Source organism: Sciurus carolinensis, chromosome 1 (assembly GCF_902686445.1).
Source record: "Sciurus carolinensis chromosome 1, mSciCar1.2, whole genome shotgun sequence".
NCBI classification, from domain to species: Eukaryota; Metazoa; Chordata; class Mammalia; order Rodentia; family Sciuridae; genus Sciurus; species Sciurus carolinensis.
Window position 1 is genome coordinate 127,757,296 of NC_062213.1, and position 19,976 is coordinate 127,777,271.

General features: G+C 37.1%; 2 protein-coding genes across 5 annotated transcripts in view; one reads left to right on the top strand and one right to left on the bottom strand.

The window, feature by feature from the left end:
* Window positions 1–5,902, bottom strand: part of Tlcd4 (TLC domain containing 4) — an 87,233-nt gene extending 81,331 nt beyond the window's left edge. For 2 of the 3 annotated variants that reach the window (XR_007108226.1, XM_047548556.1), the window contains exon 1: window positions 5,762–5,902. Coding sequence is in view for 1 of the 3 variants with exons in the window: in XM_047548556.1 (XP_047404512.1) it covers window positions 5,762–5,766 (5 nt within the window). In the remaining 2 variants the exon portion in view is untranslated. The remainder of the gene's footprint in view (window positions 1–5,761) is intronic. The other variant, XM_047548598.1, reaches the window with a different exon arrangement.
* A 41-nt stretch (window positions 5,903–5,943) lies between these two features.
* The window catches only part of Alg14 (ALG14 UDP-N-acetylglucosaminyltransferase subunit), a 94,241-nt gene continuing 80,208 nt past the window's right edge, over window positions 5,944–19,976 (top strand). Inside the window, exons 1-2 of one of the 2 annotated variants that reach the window (XM_047548627.1) lie at window positions 5,944–6,159; window positions 11,067–11,218. In XM_047548627.1, coding sequence (XP_047404583.1) covers window positions 6,024–6,159; window positions 11,067–11,218 — 288 coding nt within the window. In that variant the 5' untranslated portion in view covers window positions 5,944–6,023. The remainder of the gene's footprint in view (window positions 6,160–11,066; window positions 11,219–19,976) is intronic. The other variant, XM_047548617.1, reaches the window with a different exon arrangement.

Consider the following 19,976-nt stretch of genomic DNA (forward strand, 5'->3'; position numbering starts at 1 on the left):
TGGTTACATGGCCCTAGTTCTGTCTCTGACCCAGACTAAGAACCCAGCTTTATCCTACCTAGTCATGGGTAGGCATTATATTGATCAAAGTGGTCTCCCTGGTTGTTGCAAAAAAACTTCAGTCTTCTTTGTCCATGCTTTTCTGCCTTTGTTAGGACTGATGGTTGAACTTTGATGGAATGGGACCTAGCTTACAGGACCTCTAGCAGCCCAAACTCCCTGGAAGCCCATGACTTTTCTCTAGGAGGTCATGTCAAAAGGCCAGTGCTTCACACAGTGAGGCTCATTGTTAAGTCACTGCTTGGGTGTTAACTGTTATTACCTTTCCTGTACACACAGTAGCTATTCTAGTACACAGCATGTAGTATCTCTCAAAAAGAGACCATTTGTTTCTCACACCCCACAGGAGGTTGGAAAGGCATCCCTACTGCTCAACATTGTTGCTTCCAAACCTTTTCTCCTCTCAAAAACTCCATTTCCGTTTAAGTTTTTATCACATGGTTGCACACCCTGTCTTAAACAGTGTCCCCAAAAGGATACAGATGGCACACTCATATTAGGTTAATTTAAGGATGATTTAATAAAGGCATAATTTACAAAGGTGTGAATGGGGTAGGGAAAGTACAAGTGATAATGAGTTCAGTATCCCAGGGTCAGTAACAATGGAGCTACTACCACCTTTGGGACAGAAGGAACAAAGGAAGTGTTGTGATCCAAAAGGAGAGAGATATGTATAGAGAAAGCAATGGAAAGAACAGAGACCTTAAGTTCAGGAATATAACCTTCCCACTATCAAATCTTCTGCTAATGATCCCCACTGGGCAAACCCAGTCAGAACCAGAATACAAAGAAACATGTTGATTTAGTCCACTGATTTCAGCTAACATGGCATGGGTAGAGTAGAGAAGCATGGTGAATGGATCTGGTGAGACATATGGAAGACATGTGGCTCATACCCTCTATGCTTATCTTGTTTGCTGTACACTTTTGGCTTCTTAGTTTTTGAAGGTTTGAGTTCCTAGCTCATTGTCATTCTCTTCACCCCCTGATGCCCCTAACTGATCTTTTTCACTCATTTTAACAGTCATACCATAAATACTACATTCCTCCATCTCTACTCTCCCATCTTTACCTCCTACTATATCCATAGAAATGTCCACAGACCTCACTCCCTTGCAAATAACCTTCTCTTTCAAGTGTATTCACTTGTCGAAATTCTGTTTAAAGTCATGTGTCTTTCCATTTAAAGAAAATACATAAAAGTACACTGATTACAATAGCCAGATTGTGGAACCAACCTAGATGCCCTTCAACTGTTGAATGGATAAAGAAACGTGGTATATATATATATATATATATATATATATATATATATATATACACACACACACACACACACACACACACACACAACGGAATATTACTCAGCCTTAAAGACTAATAAAATTATGGCATTTGCAGGCAAATGGATGAAAATGGAAAATATCATGCTAAGTGAGATAAGCCAATCTCAAAAAACCAAAGGATGAATGATCTCTCTGATAAGCGGATGATGACACATAATGGGGGGTGGGAGGGAGGCAAGAATGGAGGAAGGAGGGACTGTATAGAGGGAAAAGAGGGGTGGAAGGGGTGGGGGGAAGTAAAAAAATAACAGAATGAATCAAACACCATTACCCTATATAAATGTATGATTACACAGATGGTACGCCTCTACTTCATGTACAGAAAAACAAGATGTATCCCATTTGTTTACAATAAAAATAAATTTTTAAAAAAAGTATGCTGATTGGTTTCTCACTATATTTGTTATCTTAAGCTTCAAATTAATTTGAACTTGCCCAGAAATATTATCCTGGTCCTGGTGAGTGTGCCAATTATTCAAGATTATTATTTTATACCTTTGCCCTCTTCAAGCCTCCCACACTCTACACACTCTCAGTGTTTACCACCAGTTCTACAAAATTTCTTGTATCTGTATCCATATCCATGTCCTCTATCCTTTTACCATTGAATAAGGGTCACTCTTCCTGTCAGTCTCTTTAACATCAACAAACACTGCTATGTCAAGAAACTCTCATCATTGGTGGGGACTGTTTCTACCATGCTGCTTGATGGCACATCTTAAAAAATAAGTTTTCTTAATTTCAAATTCTCTATCTTCCACCAATTCCACCCTGTTCCCCATCAAAGAAAAACTTGAAACAACTGTCTAGAGAAACTTCTGATTGTCTTTCCACCCCCATTCTCTCTTCTGCTTGTGCATCACTACTATGCTGTGCTTTCCATCCCCACCATTCCACGGAGCGATGCTTTTCAGATCCTCAGTGACTAACCTATTCCCAAGTCATCTGATCTTACCTATCAGGAACAGGTGACCTAATTGACTGCAGTCTCATTCTTAAATCATTTTCCCTTCTTAGTTTTTGTGGATACCATCCTTTTCTGACTTTTCTCATATCTCCCTGATTTTTCTTCTCCATCTTCTCTGCTAGCTCAATGTCTTCTACTAAACCTCTAAATGTTAGCAACCCCAGTCTCCTCTTTATCCTATGCTGTCCAATACAGTCACAACAACCCACATGTATCTGTTTGAACTTAAAATAATGTAAGTAAAGTGGAATTAAAATGCAGTTCCTCAATTGCAACAGTCGTATTTTAAGAGCTGGATAGTCACATGTGCATCACATACAACACAGATACAAAACATTTTCATCAATACAGGAAGTTCTATTGGACAGGACTGTTCTAAACTCCCTCCTCAGTGATCTTACTCAGTCCCATGACTTTAAATATTAATGAATTCTAAATTTATACCTTCATGTCTGATTCAAGCTTCTGATATGTATATAAAATTGCCTATTTAATATAATCACTTGGATTTCTAACAGGCTAGTCAAACCAAAATCCAAAATGGAACATTTCATTTTCATCCTCTCCTCTCTTTCCCCACCCACAAAACCTTATTTCTCCTCCAGTCTATTAGCAAATTACACCATCTAACCAGTTCTGAAGTCAAAATATCTAGAAGTCATCTCGATTCTTCCTTTTACTTCATCCCCAATTATCTAATACGTTAACAAGTCTTACTGACTCCACCCATAAAATGAATCTCAAATCTACCCTCTTCTACTTCTACTGTCATCTCCCTCATCCATGATTCTTGCCTGGGATACTGTCCTACTTATATGATATCCCTTGCACCTAAAATAGTGTCTAGCACATAGCAGATGCTCATTCAATATGTTGAATAAATTAACACACAAAATCCTACAAAAAATGAAAAAGTCTGAACTTCAAAAAAACCTTAAAATATTCAAGAATAGTAGATATTTTCCATGGAAACTTTAGGAAAGATTTAAGAAGATAATAATTGCTTCCCAGATGGACTACTTATGATTGGTTGTGAACCACATATCATTAATTTTGTCAACTATTGTGTTTTTCATGCTTTACATAACACTATAATTTACCTCCATAAAATTGTTACCTTTTTAGTCAGTGCAACTCACCATCTCAATTTTAATTGCTGATTCTTCTGGCTCAGTCTTAACTTTTCTGATTAACCTAACACAGCTTCCTGACTTCTTGATTTTCTATACATTCCATCACAGCCCAGAACTCAGCCCACCCTATAGACGATTTTGTTCAGGGATTCTCAGCTTTGCTTCTGTCTGCCTGTTACCCAACTCCTCTTTGCAGTCCTCAACTTCCTTGGCAGAAAAACTAAAGAGACTGACTTTCTCATTAATTAAGAATAACTCAATCAATAATTCCAAACAATGTTACCTATTCCATCATCCTAATTCTCTACATTAACTAGCAGCCCCCAAATGCTTGATTGCCTCCATTCAATTCTAGCTCCATACCAAGAGTGCTCAAACTGATATTTTTCCTACAGATATAGGTAATTATAGTAGTTACGGGATAGGATAATAGTAGATGCAAGAGCATCCTCTCAGTATTAAGTCTTTCCTAATAAGGAACTTGGAGCCTGGAGTCAAGTAATTATTATAGTCCTGACATCTTCATTGCATGTGTCAGTTTACAAAGACACACTATCTTCACAGCAATAGCGACACTATTGCCTCCTACCTTCAACTTCTTCCTCTCCAGAAGAGTTCAGTACCCATCCTCCATCTAATGTTCTATACTAGAGCAGAATTGTGTCATCCTCCATTCCTACCCCTGCCAGCTTTGGGGTCTTTTTCTTTTATTCATTGAGTAGTGATATGAAAATGCCATAAAGGAGTGAAAAAAAAGTCTGTTGTGAGGGATTCTGGGAAAAATTTCTTCATCCTTAAGGAGCAAAAAAAAGGACCCAATGACAAGATAAGCTCTGGTGATTGCTCTGTGTGAATGTAATTTGTGGGGTCACTTATGTCTTCTTTTAAGCATGAAGGTAGAGAGTCTTAGGTGGAAGCCATTTCTGAGAATGGCTGAAACAATAGATTTTTTTAAATGACATTGTAACATTCTTGAGTTGTTTTTCAAATTATACAAGAGACCCTCTTCTGGAGACTTTCAACAATGTATTTGTTAAGTCCACCAAGGGATTTTGATTTGCATCAAAATTTGAGACAATGACCTCTAAATCAAGAATTATGAATTTTCTCCACTACTTATCAACTAAGAAATCTTAGGCAAATTATTTAACTTTTATGGAATTTGCTTCTTTTTTATAAAGAGGAAATAATATCACTTTACTGGCCTTATTGTGAGGATGTTGGGTTAAGAGGATTAGATGGAAGACTACATATGTAGAGTGCTGAGATTCACAAGCCAGAAAAGGATGTAGACAAAAAGTCTCCCAAACTCGCCTGCCAATTCAGTAATTGACACCTGGTTTTATAAACTGATCCCAGGCACTTCCCCTGGAGATTCAGTTCCAGTAGTTCCTTGGTGGACTCTGGAAGGCTGCACCTTCAAATACATCCTAAGCTCCAGGTAAATGTGACCATTAGGTAAGTCTGAATTGATCAAGGAAAATATGCTATGTAGTACTCCTATGCTACAGAATTAGGATTTCTGGTTTCTAATTCTGGGTGTGACACTCTTCCATTTAGGCAAGCTGTTGGACCTTTCTGCACCTGTTTTCTCACCTGCATACTTGTCCTATCTAACCTACAAGTCTGTGGGGGTCCAAAGGCAAATCACATTTGGGGTGAAGGGGTTTCTTTAACTTCAGTATTTTATGTTGCTATAAGGTGGATCAAGTAGACAAAAATAAGCAAAAGTGGGACTGGAGGAAGTAATGGCAGATAATTATTTTTCTTGAGATCATGAGGAACAAACTCAGAATGCCTTGAGGTAAAATCAACTGAATATTAATTGTGGACAATAACTTCTCTCTCCTACCACCTGAGCCACAGGGCTTCCAATCCTCTCAGGAACATGGCATAGCTTGAGGTGATCACCCTCAACCACTCTGAGTATATAGTGAGATCACCTAGAAAAATTCAAGACGAGTGTTGGGAAAGAGCGGGGTTTACACAAGAACACTAAATTCATTTTGTTCTTCCCACTAGGATAGTTTTTACTGACAAACATTTCCAGTGATGTTGGTATGTGCAACAGAAACAGTTCAGGAAGGGACAGAAAAGGAAGAAAAAGATGGAAGAAGCGGAAGGGAGGAAAAGGAGAGGAGGGAAAAAGCGATGTATGCTGTTAGTTTCAAGCCAAAGTTGGCAGGCAGAGCTGGAACACCTCCTAACTTAGGACCCGGGGGGGGGGGGTCTTTCGGACGTTCAGGTGGCCTGACCTCATTACTGGCGGAAATCAAACTTCTCCAGCGTTTAACTTCCCGAATTTCGGTTTATGCCTGGAGTAAAGCTGCGCAGAATCCCGTAGGGCAGCCGCAAGAGTCCGCAGAGCCCTGGTTTTTCCCTCCGGACCTCAGCCCCGCCCACCTCGGGATAGCCACGCCCATCGAGAAGCGCGTTGCTGAAGTGTGGGTCTCCTCAGCGCCCGTAGTTGCGAATTTTGCTAGTGCCAGGAATAATACGCAGGCGCCGTTCATTTGCATGGTGTGTGTCCTTGTTTTAGCTGCAGCGATCGGAGCTGTGGCGGTGGTCCTACTCTTTCGACTATGGGTAGTGCTTCAGCTGCAGGACGTGACGCCCCGGGCGTCTCTCAATCTCCTGGTGGTGGCTGGGTCCGGTAAGTATCAAGGCGGTGCCTGCTGGGCTCGGGTCGGTCACTACACACCCCAGAGTACACCGCGACGCTCTTCTCTGTTTCCTGAGCGCTCTTTGGAGCGTTGCATGCTGAGATTTGTAGTTTTTCTGAGTTACCGGAATCAGCCCAGCCAGGGGAAAAATTGCTGTTTTCTGACGCGACTCAGTCCCTTTTAATAACAAGTAATTTACACTTGTCTGTAATTAAGCCTCCCCGTAGCTTATAGCTTTCTAACAAATAATTAGTGAACAGAAAACACTGACGCTTTTGATGCTACCATGCAGTTTCCCTGTTTGGCTGTTGTGCATTATTAATGTAGGCACTTTGTATTTAGTTTAGGAAACACAAATACTAGATGGTAAATGAAGCAAAGTGAATTCTCATTTATGAATATACAACACCCACGAAGCCAGAATCATTGGCTACAGATCATAGAACAATGCATACAGGGTGGCAGACTATGAGTAATAAATTGTCGTGTCAGTCCATATCTACCAGCTCTGAAGGCACTTACGATTTTAAAAGGACAGTTTTGACAGCAATGTATATGTATTCATGCATGGCTTACCTTTTGAGAATGCCCCCCTGTGCGAACATTATAGAGTCCTTTACACAAAACCAGATGTTATAGAATACCGGATGTCTGGTATTCATACATATGGTATAGTCCCAGGGCCATGGTGAACAGCACAACACAAGATCAAATCAAACACAACAGAAAACGATGCCATCAAGAGGCAGTAAACATGAGATATGTGAGACTCCTGCTGTCTAGGACATATTTTATTTTATAATATTTTTAATAAAAAGGAGTACAGTAACAATTAAAAGAATAGTATAGTAAATAAACCAGTCACAGTCACTTATTATCAAGTATTATGCATTACTCTACTTGATTGTATGTGCTATGCTTTTATGACAGGAAGCATCACAAACGTGAGTATTGCCTTGTAGCTACTATGTTATAACAGCTGTGATGTCACTAGATGATAAGAATTTTTCAGCTCCCTTATAACTCATGAGACCACTCATGTCTTAAATGCTGTTTATCATTGACCAAAAATATCATTATGTAGTGCATGACTACACACACACACACACACACACTTGCGTATACACAGTGTGTATTTGGAAATACCAGGAGATTGCATGCAGGTAGAATATTTATAGTGTAAGCAAATTTATAAATATAACTTATTGCTTTATTCATTTATTATTTCCAGCTAAACTCTGGAAATAATAAAACTGACTAATGTTACTTGCCATGGAATACTGTGTGCTAAACACTATGAAATATACAAAAATACAACAGTGGATGAAATAGAGAATACAGAAAGACTAACAAGTGACAATACAAAATGAGTACTTGCCACAGTGAGGTAAGTCCTAAAATCTTATATAATAGTATAAGAAGAACAGCTATGCTGTGGCTGTGCAATCTTCAGGAAGGGCTTCACTTTATCTGAACTTGAGCCGAGGAAAGGCTAAAGGATGGGGTCCAGGTTTCTGATTTGAACAGATGGATAGAAGTTAAAGCTGTTCACTTGATAATATTGGATTTGGTGGACTAGAATCCAAAATTATTGAAAATTCATCTGGCAAGTGGTATCTTACCTCCTTCAACACATTTGGGGTAGGGAGGGATTAAGGACCTTCAAGAATCATGCAAGTCAAAAAATGTCTTATAATCAAATAAATTTAATAATTCATGCTGAAAATTTTGAAGTAGGGAGAAAGCATTTTCAATGTTCCCCTTGTAAACCAAGCAACATTTGATCTTTAGGTACCATAAAATACTATTAGTAGAGCACTTATATTCAGAGAACAACTATCAATATATACTACCTTTCTTTGAAAAACAGTGTGTTCTCTTCAGGCAAATTTTAGATTTAGTATTGAACTCATTCATTCAACAATAGGAAAGCATATTATTTTCTGGTCATTGCAGGTACAGTGGTAACAATGAACAAAAATCCCTGCCTTCTTGGTATTTGCCTTATAGTGAGGTAGAGACTGGGGGATGTAAAAGGTAAAAGAAAGAAATAAGACTGTGTAGTAAAGGTATATAGTGATCAATACTATGACATGGGACGGGAAATAGCATTTAAAAATAGTTGAACACCTCCTGGGTAAATGACAGCTAACCAATAGCAAGGAGGTCAAAGGTGACTAGAGTAGACTGAATAAGAGGGAAAGAGGCAGGTTATGAGGTCCAAAAGGGAACAGAATTTGGAATCAGATTACAAGAAGCCTTTCATTGCATCTGAGACACAGTGCCATTGGAGAGTTTTAAGCAGACGTAAATAATTTGGTCAGCTCTTTTTAATAGGATCTCTACTGGATGCTGTGTTAAGAATAGCCTGATGGAGAAATGGGAGTGGGGATGGAGACCAGGAAGCTGTGCTCATAATCCATGTGAAAAATCACAGTGACTTGGAGCAGGATGGTAGCAAAGGAGATGGTGAGAAGTGATTAGATGTTGGATATATTTTAAGGTAGAACTGTGAGAATTTTATTCCTCAATAATGTATCTTAATGTAAGATTAAAATGGACTCAGAGTTCATCATTTCAATGAATGTTTTGAGTGAAAGTTTCCTTTTGAGAGAGAGAGAGAGAGAAGACTATTAAAGCAGGTATATTGAAGTTTCCATTGCAGTGGAAGACATTGTGAATATTAGGTTTTATCCTTAATTAATTGTTCCAGCTGTGAAAACAAGTACCTACTCTGCAAACCACAACATTTTTCAAGGTTAAAAATAAAAATACCGAAATGAGTATAAACCAGATGTGTAAATTACATGCCACAGTCATCTCTTACTTCTTTAAAATTCTGTAAAGTTAATGTGTGATTTTAATTCCTGAAATTCACACTTTGTTACATTTCTTTCTATGTATAAATCCTTCTAGGATCTGAAAAGAAACTTCTCTTTTCCTACTATTTAAAAAAGTGTGTGTGTGTATGTGTGTATGGCTGGGGTTGTAGCTCAGTGGTAGAGCACTTGCCTAGTACATTTGAGGCACTGGGTTCAATCCCCAGCACCACATAAAAATAAGTAATTAAAATAAAGGTAGTGTCTCCATCACAACTAAAAAAAATTTTTTTTAAAGTAAAAGATTGGGCTGGGGAGATAGCTCAGCTGGTAGAGTGCTTGCCTCGCAAGTGCAAGGCCCTGAGTTGGATCCCCAGTACCGCAAAAAAAAAAAAAAAAGTAAAAAATATATGTGTTGAGGGGAAACCCATACTTAATTTGTTTGATTATATTTCTGTGTGTTCATATATTATTATTAAAAGCTTGTTCTTATAACCATAAAGAAGGTGGAATAAGGGAAGCCTTATGTTACCCTGTCTTGATCAAAGGCGAGAGGGGGTAACATTCATCTCCTGTAGAGAATGTTGAAGACATCAGCTTGGCTGAAGCACTGAGCTTAAGACATGAACCTAAAATAGATGTAATATGCTTAAATGGTTTGTGATAGATGTTCTTTCATTGTTGTTGTTGTTTGCTTGAAAGAAACTACAGTGAACACGCAGTTAGCACTCCTTCGTGTCCAGTGTGTTCCTTATTGTGCTTAAATGGTTTGTGATAGATGTTCTTTCATTGTTGTCATTTACTTGAAAGAAACTATAGTGAACATGCAGTTAGTACTCCTTCATGTCCAGTGCGTTCTACATCCTTGCATGCAACCAATGGCAGATCAAAAATATTTGAAAAAAAATTGCATTTGTACTAAATATGTTGAAACATTTTTCTTGTTATTATTTTCTAAATAGTATGTATATAACATTTACATTATATTAGATATTATAAGTAATCTGCAGATGGTTTAAACCATGCAGGAGGAAGTGTGTAAATTATATGCAAATACCATACCATTTTTCCAAAAGGACTTGAACATCTGTGAATTTTGTTTCCATGGGTATTCTGGAAACGGTCTCCCACAGATACTGAGAAGATGACTGTAGTTGATTTTTAAATTGGTGCTTTTGAAATTAAGATATTAAAATTTGGAAGATGGTATGATTTCAAAACCTGAATGTTGAAGCTGAGGATATGGCTCAGTGGTAGAGTAGAGCACTTGCCTCACAAGCACTAGGCACTGGATTTGAGCTCCAGCATCAAAAAGAAACAAAAAATCCAAAATAAAAAAATGGTGAAGCTGGTAAATATTTGAGCAACTGCAGTGCACTGAGACCTCTGTTAGGAACTGAGGATACGGTGGTGAACAAAGTATCTTCCTTAAGTAGATCCAAGCCCTTTAGGTCATTGCTCATGCCTTCGGTACCTTTCTTCTCTACACAGAAGCCTTCATTGTATTGCCTGATCTTCACCTTCACCCTTCTTTCTAGTATTCCCATCATTCCATGACTACACCTCAGATCTTTATGTCTCATGCTCTAACAATCCCTGTCTCTTGCCAGTGGCCTCCGTACTTCTGTCTTTTCATTGTCTTCACCTTTCAAGTCACCTGAACCTTTACCAGGATATCTTCCATACTCTTAGAGCATTGATATCTCCTTGGTTCATTCCCATTTTAGTTTTTCTTGCTGTCTTGCATCCCTTTTAGCTTGCTTTATGGTGTGTATCTTACCCTTTTCCTATCAGTCTTCTTGATTACAGGAACTGTATCTATTATGTCTGTATGCCTTCCTCAGTACCTACTGCTAATGTCCAGTTTATTTTTATAGTTTATTATCTTCTCCCTCTACAAAAGCAGGATTTATGCAAGGGCATAGACTATTGTTTTCAAATGTTCTTGTGTCTTTTGAGAACTATGCAATTAACAATAGGTCCCCCATCTTTGAAAATATGATACCCATATAACTTGGTCTAATGGATATATACATTATGTATTTCTTAATCTTAGGCCTTCCAATATTTTTTTCCAGGTGGGCATACCACAGAGATCCTGAGGCTGGTTGGGAGCTTGTCCAGTGCTTACTCCCCTAGACATTATGTCATTGCTGACACTGATGAAATGAGTGCCAATAAAATTAATTCTTTTGAACTAGATCAAGCTAATCGAGATTATAATACCATGGTAAGTGATTATTTCTGTTTCTGAAAAAAAAATTATAAGTTGTATGTTGAGCTTAATTGTCTCTGAAAATAACTTCATGAAACCTTAGTGCCCTACCCACAGTAGACAGTCAAATGTTTACTAATATGATGAAATTGATTTCCTTTACTACTAAAAGATAAGAATTGCTTTAAAATAGAGCTTTGAATTATAAAGTGGTTACTTTTTTATATTCTCTTTTATTCTTTTAGACAAAACAGTTTTCATTGACTTCCAATTGTGAAATTGTTTTATTTATAGTTAGGCACATAAAACATCCAGTACGTATGCTTATTAGCTATTCATTGATGTTCTTTATCAGTGTATTGTATTTATTGATAATTTATCTCTGACTGCTTCTTATTCTTCAAATCATATTTGTATCTGCTGTTAGAATTACTTTTCTGCCCCAAGTTACTGACTTCATTTTAGCATTCAAAATTTGGAATTAAAGAAAAAATAAGATTACTTCTTTATGGAGGAGGGAAACTAGAGCTGTTCCTTGTGTAGACTGTCTCTATCCATCTCTTTCTCTGGGAATTGCCTGGTCACATGGCTGCATTGGGTTGCTCAGAAGTGGACAATTGACCCACCTCAGGCCCATCGTAGTCTTCTGCTGGACTTTTTACTTGGAGACCCTGAAAATGGAATCTATCCCTCTTCAGGGGCAAACTATGTTAACGAAAAAACTTAGGAGCTACCTGCAGTCATATTTTCACTTACAGATATAGTCTATAGACAGAAGATAATAAGATAATAAGAATGAAGATAATACCCAGGAATAAGATGAGAAACCAGGTAGAGTGTAAGCACAAGTAACTGGGACGGGAGCAGACCTCAAACAGATCAGCAAGCTTTCCTTTATTGAGCAGCGAAGTCAGTCAATAAGGCATCGTAGGGGCTCATTTTTGGGATGGAAAATGACCTCCAGTTACAGAAGGAGTCTGTGTTTTATAGGTTACAATGAGGGTGAATTAATCTTTGGAGACCAAAACAGAATGTGTTCAGTCAGGAAAAAAATTGTAAAAAGTTCGAAACTTATTGTTTCCTGGAAGGGATGAAAGCTCAACTTGGCTGGAGTTGACTGTTTATCTTCTTCCTCTGGGATCCATTGTTACCCAGAGCTTCACTATTTGCTTTTCTCCTTCCAGGACCCCTGGGCAGTGGGAAAGGGTAAAAGTCCAGGGCCCTGCATTCAGTATCTCCTCTTCCCTTCAGGACTCATTGTCACTGGGAAGTGATGAATGTTTGCCTTCTTCCCTTGGAGCCCATTGTTACTGGGTAGGAATTACTGGGAGAGGATTAATGATTGCCTCCCTCCTTCCTCCTCCTTCAGGTCAGCCATTTTTGGAGGGTTGTCATTTCCCTGTTCTGGGGATTGTAATTTTTTCATATCCTTCAGAGAGTCCTACCTTAAGTGACTCCAGGGGTCCTGCTTCATCTGTGTTAGTCCTGGCTTAATGATTCTTCTCTTCCTTGGAAATCAGATCTGCTAATATAGCCTTTCCCAACTCCTCTTCATTCACACCCCTGCCCCATGCACATGTGGGTGCGTGCGCGCGCGCGCGCTCTCTCTCTCTCTCTCTCTCTCTCTCTCTCTCTCTCACATTTTTTTTAGTGAACCAAACTTTATTAGTTTTTTTCTGTTCTTTTCCATTAGTACAGTATAATTTTACATAATATTGGGATTTGTTACATATTCATACATGCATACACACTTTTTAAAGTATTTTTTATTGAAGCATTATAGTCGTTGAGCTCATTTAGACAAAATCATGCATGCAAGGAATTTGATTTCAATACCCATTTCCCCCCATTTCTCTCCCTCTATTATTATTCTCTACTGACCTTCCTTTTACTCCTCTATTTATTTATTTATTTTTGATTGGTACTTTCTACATATATATAAGGTGAAAGTCCCTTTGGTACATTTATATATGCATGTAACATGATTTTATTAAATCTTCCTCTTTCCCTTCCTCCCACTCTCTTATTCTCCTGCTCCTCTGATCTTCCCTATATATTTGTGCTATCCCTTTCCCCACCCTCACCACCACTGCCTTCTTTCCCTTCTTTTGCTCTAGCTTCCACATATGAGAGAAAACATTTGATCCTTGATTTTTTGAGTCTGGCCTATTCCATCCATTTACTGGCAAATGCCATTATTTTATTCTTCTTTATGGCTGAGTAAAACTCCACTGTATATTAAAACCACATTTTCTTGATCCACTCATCTGTTGACAGCATCTGGACTGATTCTGTAATTCAGCTATTGTGAATTTTGCTGCTATAAACATTAAAGTAGCTATATCACTGTAGTATGCTATTTTTAGAGTGAGATAGCTGGGTCATATGGTGGTTTCATCCCTAGTTTCTTGAGAAATGTACACACTGCTTTCCAGAGTGGTGTTCTGATTTGCAGTCCCATCAACAATGTATCAGTGTACTTTTTCCCCACATCCTCACCAGCATTTATTATTTGTGTTCTTGATAATTGCCATTCTGACTGGAGTAAAATGAAATATTCATGTAGTTTTGATTGCATTTCCCTGATTGCTAAAGATGTTGAACATTTGTTCATATATTTTTTGGCGTTTTGTATGTCTTTTGAAAATTTGCTGCTTATTTCTTTTGCCTATTTATTGATTGGGTGATTTATATTTGGTGTTGAATATTTTGAATTATTTTTATTTTCTGAATATAAATCCTCTGTCAGAAGAGTAGCCGGCAGATTTTTTCCCTTTCTGTAGGTTCTCTCTTCACATTCTTAATGAGTTCCTTTGCTGTGCAGAAACTTTTTAATTTGCTGGCATCCCACTTATTGATTCTTGTTTTTATTTCTTGAACTTTAGGGGATTTTTTGAGGAAGTCAGTGCCTGCACCTATATGGTGGAGTGTTGTCTTTTAAAAATTGCAAGGTTTCTCCTCTAATAACTAAATCTGATCCATTTTGATTTGACTTGTTTAGGGTGAGATAGGGATCTAATTTCATTTTTCTACATATGGATGTCCAGTTTTCCCAGCATCATTTGTTTAAAAGGCTGTCTTTTTGCCAACATATATTTTTGGCAACTTTGTCAAGTACCAGATGGCCATAAGCATGTGGGTTCATCTCTGACTCTTTTATTCTATTCCATTAATCTTCATTCCTATTTTGATGCCAGTACCAGGCATTTTTTGCTACTATAGCTCTATAGTATAATTTGAGATCAGTTATTGTGATGCCTCCTGTATAACTTTTCTTGCTCATAATTGCTTGGTCTAGTCTGGGTCTCTTATTCTTCCAATTGAATTTAAGGACTGTTTTTTTCTAGTTCCATGAAGAATGTCATTGGTATTTTGAAGGGGATTGCTTTGAATTTTTATATTGTTTTTGGTAGTGTGGCCATTTTGACAATATTTACTTATGTTTTTGAAGAATCAACTCCTGATTGCATTTATCCTGTGTTTTTTTTTTTTAATTCTCTTATTTCATTATTGTTGACACTGATCTTTATTATTTCCTGTCTTCTACTGGTTTTGGAGTTAGTTTCTTCTTCCTTTCTAAGCCTCAAGATGGAGCATAAGTTTATTTATTTAGGATCAGATCTGCCTATTTTTTTTTTAGCAGGCATGCAATGCAATAAATTTTCCTTATAGTACTGCTTTCATACTTCCCAGAGATTTTGATGTGTTGTATCTTTGTTCTCATTTGTTTGTAAGAATTTCTTGATTTCTTCTCTCATTTCTTTTTTGATTCATTCTTCACTTAAAAGAGTATTGTTCAATCTCCATGTATTTATGTGGTTTCTATTATTTTTCTTGCTGTTGACTTCAAGTTTCATTCCAGCAGGACTCATGGGAGTTTATCAGTGTTATTGTATTTGCTAAAACTTATATTGTGACCTAGAATATGATCTGTTTTGGAAGAGGTTTCATAAGCTGCTGAGAACAGCGTAAATTCAACTGTTTTACTATGAGCTATTCTGTAGCTGTCTATTAGGACTATTTGATTTATAGTATTATTTAGGTTGGTTATGTCTTTATTCATTTTATGCATTGATGACCTATCTATTGGTGATAAGGGTATGTTGTATTGGGGTCAGAGATTTAATGTCAAGGAGTATTTTTTGTATATAATTGGCTACACTGACATTTGGAGCATATGTATTTACTATTGTTATTTCTTCATCAGGCTAAAGGCATTAAGAGCATTTTCAGTGCATTATTATCTTCATCAGGATGTAGTGGCCTTCTTTGTCTCTTCTGATTAATTTTTGCTTGAATTCTGTTTTGCCAGATATGAGAATAGCCACTCCAACTTGTTTTCAGACTCCATTTGTGTGGAATATTTTTTTCCATCCTTTTACCTTCATCCTTGTGAATGTCTTTGCCTATGAGATGAGTCTCTTGCAAACATCATATAGTGGATCTTACTTTTTGATCCATTTTGATAATCCATTTTTTTAAATGGGGAGTTGAGACCATTTATATTCAGTGTTATTATGGATATGTGTTTGTGGTTTACTACCATTTTGGTTCTTTTGTTATATTTAATTCTGTCTTGATTCTTATTTAGATGACTAGTCTTCTGTTGATCTTCGTCTCTTTGGAAGTTCTGGGATTTGGTTTTGGGTTTCTCTGCACAGTTTATCTTTCAGTATTCTTTGTAGTGCTGGCTTGTTAGTCATGTATTCTTTTAGTTTATTCTTGTCATGGGAAGTTTTTATTTCCCCATGGAATATGAAAGAGACCTTTGCTAGGTATAGCAATCTTGGTTGGCAGTTGTTCTTTCAGAGCTTGTAGTACCTCATTTCTGCCCTCCTTGATTTTAGGGTTTGAGTTGAAAAGTTAGAAATGTGCTTTTTTGCTTTGCCTCTAAATGTGACCTGATGTTTCTCTCTTGCATATTTTAACATTCTTTCCTTATTTTCTATGGTAGGCATTTTGATTATGATGTGTCTTGGAAAAATTCTCTTCTGATCTGGTCTGTTTGGGGGCCTGTATGCCTCCTGTATGTCTGTCTCATTTTTGATAATGGGGAAAGTTTTCTGTTACTATCTCATTGAAAATGCTCTTAATGCTTTTAACCTATATCTCTATGTTCTCTTCTATCCCATTCACTCTCAGGTTTGGTTTCTTGATGTTGTCCCACAATTCTTGTATATTCTGATCATGTTCTTTATTTTTTTCCCATTTATTGCATACTGTGTATTAAAGTTTATGTACCCTATCTTTAAGGCCTGAAGTTCTGTTTCAAGGGATGAAATTCTACTTTCTACACATTCTAATCTGTTGGTGATACTTTCAAGTGAGTTTTTTAATTTGATTGATTGTGACTTTCATTTCCAAGTGTTTTGGTTGGTTTCTTTTCAATATTTGTATTTCTTTATTGAAATGGTCTTTCGTCTCCTGTATTTGCTTATTTAATTCATTCCTCAGATCTTCTTTTGGTTCACTGAACATTTTAATAATCATTTTTTTGTAATCTTTCTCTGGAATTTCATTTAATTCCATATCTATGGGATCCTTTGTTGCAGGATTGTGAATTTTGGAGGGAGATTTATTTGCCTGTTTTCTCATATTTTCAGAGATCTTGGACTTGGGCATCAATTGAGATGTGTTCCCTTTCCTCTTTTATACATGTGTCCTTACATATGTAGTTCTTTTTTGTTCAAAGATTGCTCTCTGTTTTTGATAGATGATTAGATGTCAAGGTGTGGACCTAAAGGTCCCCGCTGGTTGTTTCTCCTTAGGGCCTGGTTGTTAGTTTTGGGTTTTCATCTCCCTAGTTCTGTGAGTTGAAGTAATGTTAAGATTCAGTTGGGGCTAGATCATGTACACACTTTTTAAAAAAAAAAAAAATCTGTTTGAGTTTTGGTCACTTGAAAACAAGATCCCTACCTAACACACTATTAAAATGTAGTCTTGGGAAATCCATGTTAAACAAGATCAGAATGTGAATCTACATTCTCTCATTTAGCCATAGAAAAAATATATGACCCTTTTTTTTAAAAAAAAATACATTCTTAGTTGTTGTTGGACCTTTATTTTATTTAGTTATATGTGGTACTGAGGCTCGAACCCAGGGCATCATACAGGCCAGGCAAGCGCTCTGAGACCACTGAGCCACAAGCCCAGCCCCAGGCCCTTTTTTTATGGTGAGAGATGAGCCAAAATGCTTACACTTTTATTTTGGTGATCAATACTACATTAATTTCTTAGGGCTGCTATCACAAAATACCATAAACTGGGTGGCTTAAAACAACAGAACTGTGTTTTCTCACAGTTCTGAAGGCTGAGTCTGAAATCAAGGTGTCACAGGCCCATACTTCCTCTCCGGCTCTAGGGAGGAATCCTCCTTTGCCCTTTGCTAGCTTCTGATGCTTGCCAGCAGTCCTTAGCATTGCTAAGCTTGCAGTGACATCCCTCCAGTTTCTGCCTCCATCCTCACATGGCCTCTTCCATGTCTGTCTTTATTTGCTTTTCTTTTGAGGACACCTATCAAATGTAGGGACCACTCTAATCCACAGTGACCTCATCTTAACCTGATTACATTCTACAAAGACCCTATTTCCAAATGAAATCACATTCACAGGTTCGAGGTAGACATGAATTTTGAGAGGATGCTGTTCTCTCCATTGCAAATATGTACACAGAACTATTTCAGTAAAGTCTATTTGGTAAATATAGCAGGCAAATTTGAAAGAAAATCGTAGAGACTATTGAGTATGCTAATGGTTAGCCCTTTCAATAATTTTAAGACAGATAATAGTATTCTCATTTGCAAATGAGAAAATTGAGCCTCAAAGACATAAATAATTTGATCTGTGTTCCATCAAATATATGTCACTTACTTATACTTCTCCAAATCCTCTACTTCTGTATAACTACTCTGCCTCTCTTGTGTATTCATTTCCAATTTTTAAAACTTAGAAAAGAATGCCCTGGGAATTCTCATCCAGGGTGTCAGAGACTAAAAATGTCATTTAATCTCTTTATTTTAGAGTACATCTGAGAATTATTAGGAGATAATTATGAGGAATTTTTCACCCCAAAAGAAAGTAAAAAGTATTATAATTTGCAAGTGGCATAGAGCACTTTCAAATATATATAAAGTTCAAAATCATCTTGAAATTCTTATTGGTTTCTCAACTTTGGATCTTTGGTTTACCCAATTGTTAGTTTGTATATTCTTTCTGAAGTTACATCCAATTTGGAGGCTGTAATTTTAATTTAGCAAATGTATTAAATATGCCCTTTGGGTCTCATATTATTGCTGAATAATTTCATGACTTAGTGAAACATCTGGACAATTGTTTTCAAAAACATTAAGTTGGATTTGATTCACATTGATAAGAAAGCTAAAGATTTTAGGTTTTTTTAAGTGTTGTTGTTGTTATTATTTTTATTATTTTGTGGTGCTGGGGTTTGAACCCAGGACCTTGTGCATAGGAGGCAAACACGCTACTAACTGAGCTATTTCCTCAGCCCAAGTGCCATTATTTTTATTATCAAAGTGTTAACCACAGTGCAGTACTAAGCATCTCTATTTGACATTCCTCCTCTGACAGCTAATTTTCTGCTGAAGCAGTGCAACTGCTGTTAGAGAAAACAGAGTATCCTATTCCTGAAAGGGCCCGTTGTCCTTTCTGCCCTCCATTTTACCACAATGTGTGTGTGTGTGTGTGTGTGTGTGTGTGTGTGTGTGTGTGTTTAGGGGGTGTTGGAGTGTAAAGGGTAGGATGGAAAGACAGGGATAGTTAGATACCTTCCCATCGAGCCCTGTTAAAGGAAAGGGTCCACTTACAGGCCTTTTTCTACACTACAGCCTCAGGAACTTAGCACCTGATATCCCTAATAGCCTCCTTTTGTACATTCCATGGAGCTCACCAGACTAGGAAAAGAGAGTTGCTGAAGAAATAAGTAGTGATCAGTACATTTGTTGAAAGAGCCCATTTGAGACAAGAATACTGAACAATCTATACCTGCACTATCCACTGTAGTGGCCACTAGCCATGTGTGGCTATTTATACTTCAGTTTAAATTAATTAAAGCTAAAGAAAAATTAAAATTTGGTCCTTCATTTGCACTAGTCACATTTCTAATGCCCAATAACTACATGTGTCAAGTAGGTACTACATTGGACAGTACAAAATAGAATATTTTCATCTTTGAAGAAAGTTGTATCAGGGCTGGGGTTGATGACTCAGTGGAAGAGAACTTGCCTAGCATGTGTGAGGCAGTGGGTTCGATTCTTAGCACCACATATAAATAAATTATTAAAATAAAGGTCTATCAAAATCTAAAAAAATATCTTTAAAAAGTTGTATCGGATCACACTGACCTAGACATTCATTCATACTTATAAACTGAAAATAAAACATGAGTAGACAGTTTAAAGAGAATCAATAGGTTTACAGCAAAAGGGACCTGCTAAAACAGTTAATATAAAACCACAAATAACTAATTTTATATTATTGAAATTCAAGTAGATATTCCATTAATTAAGCAAGAATAGTCCGTTTTGCAAAAGAAGCAATCTCAAAACAACAAGGATTTACTGGAAATTTTTTTAAATGATTATCACAATTAAAAATTAAAAGTAATTATCAGTGGTTAAATACAAATGAAAACCTTAGTGAATCAGAAGTTGAGCCAAAGCAATTCCTTTCTGGCATTCTTTGCTCTAAAAGCAAAAATGAGAAGATGGTAAAATAATGAGGGAAAATAATCACAAAGTATCAGGAATGAGAGGAAA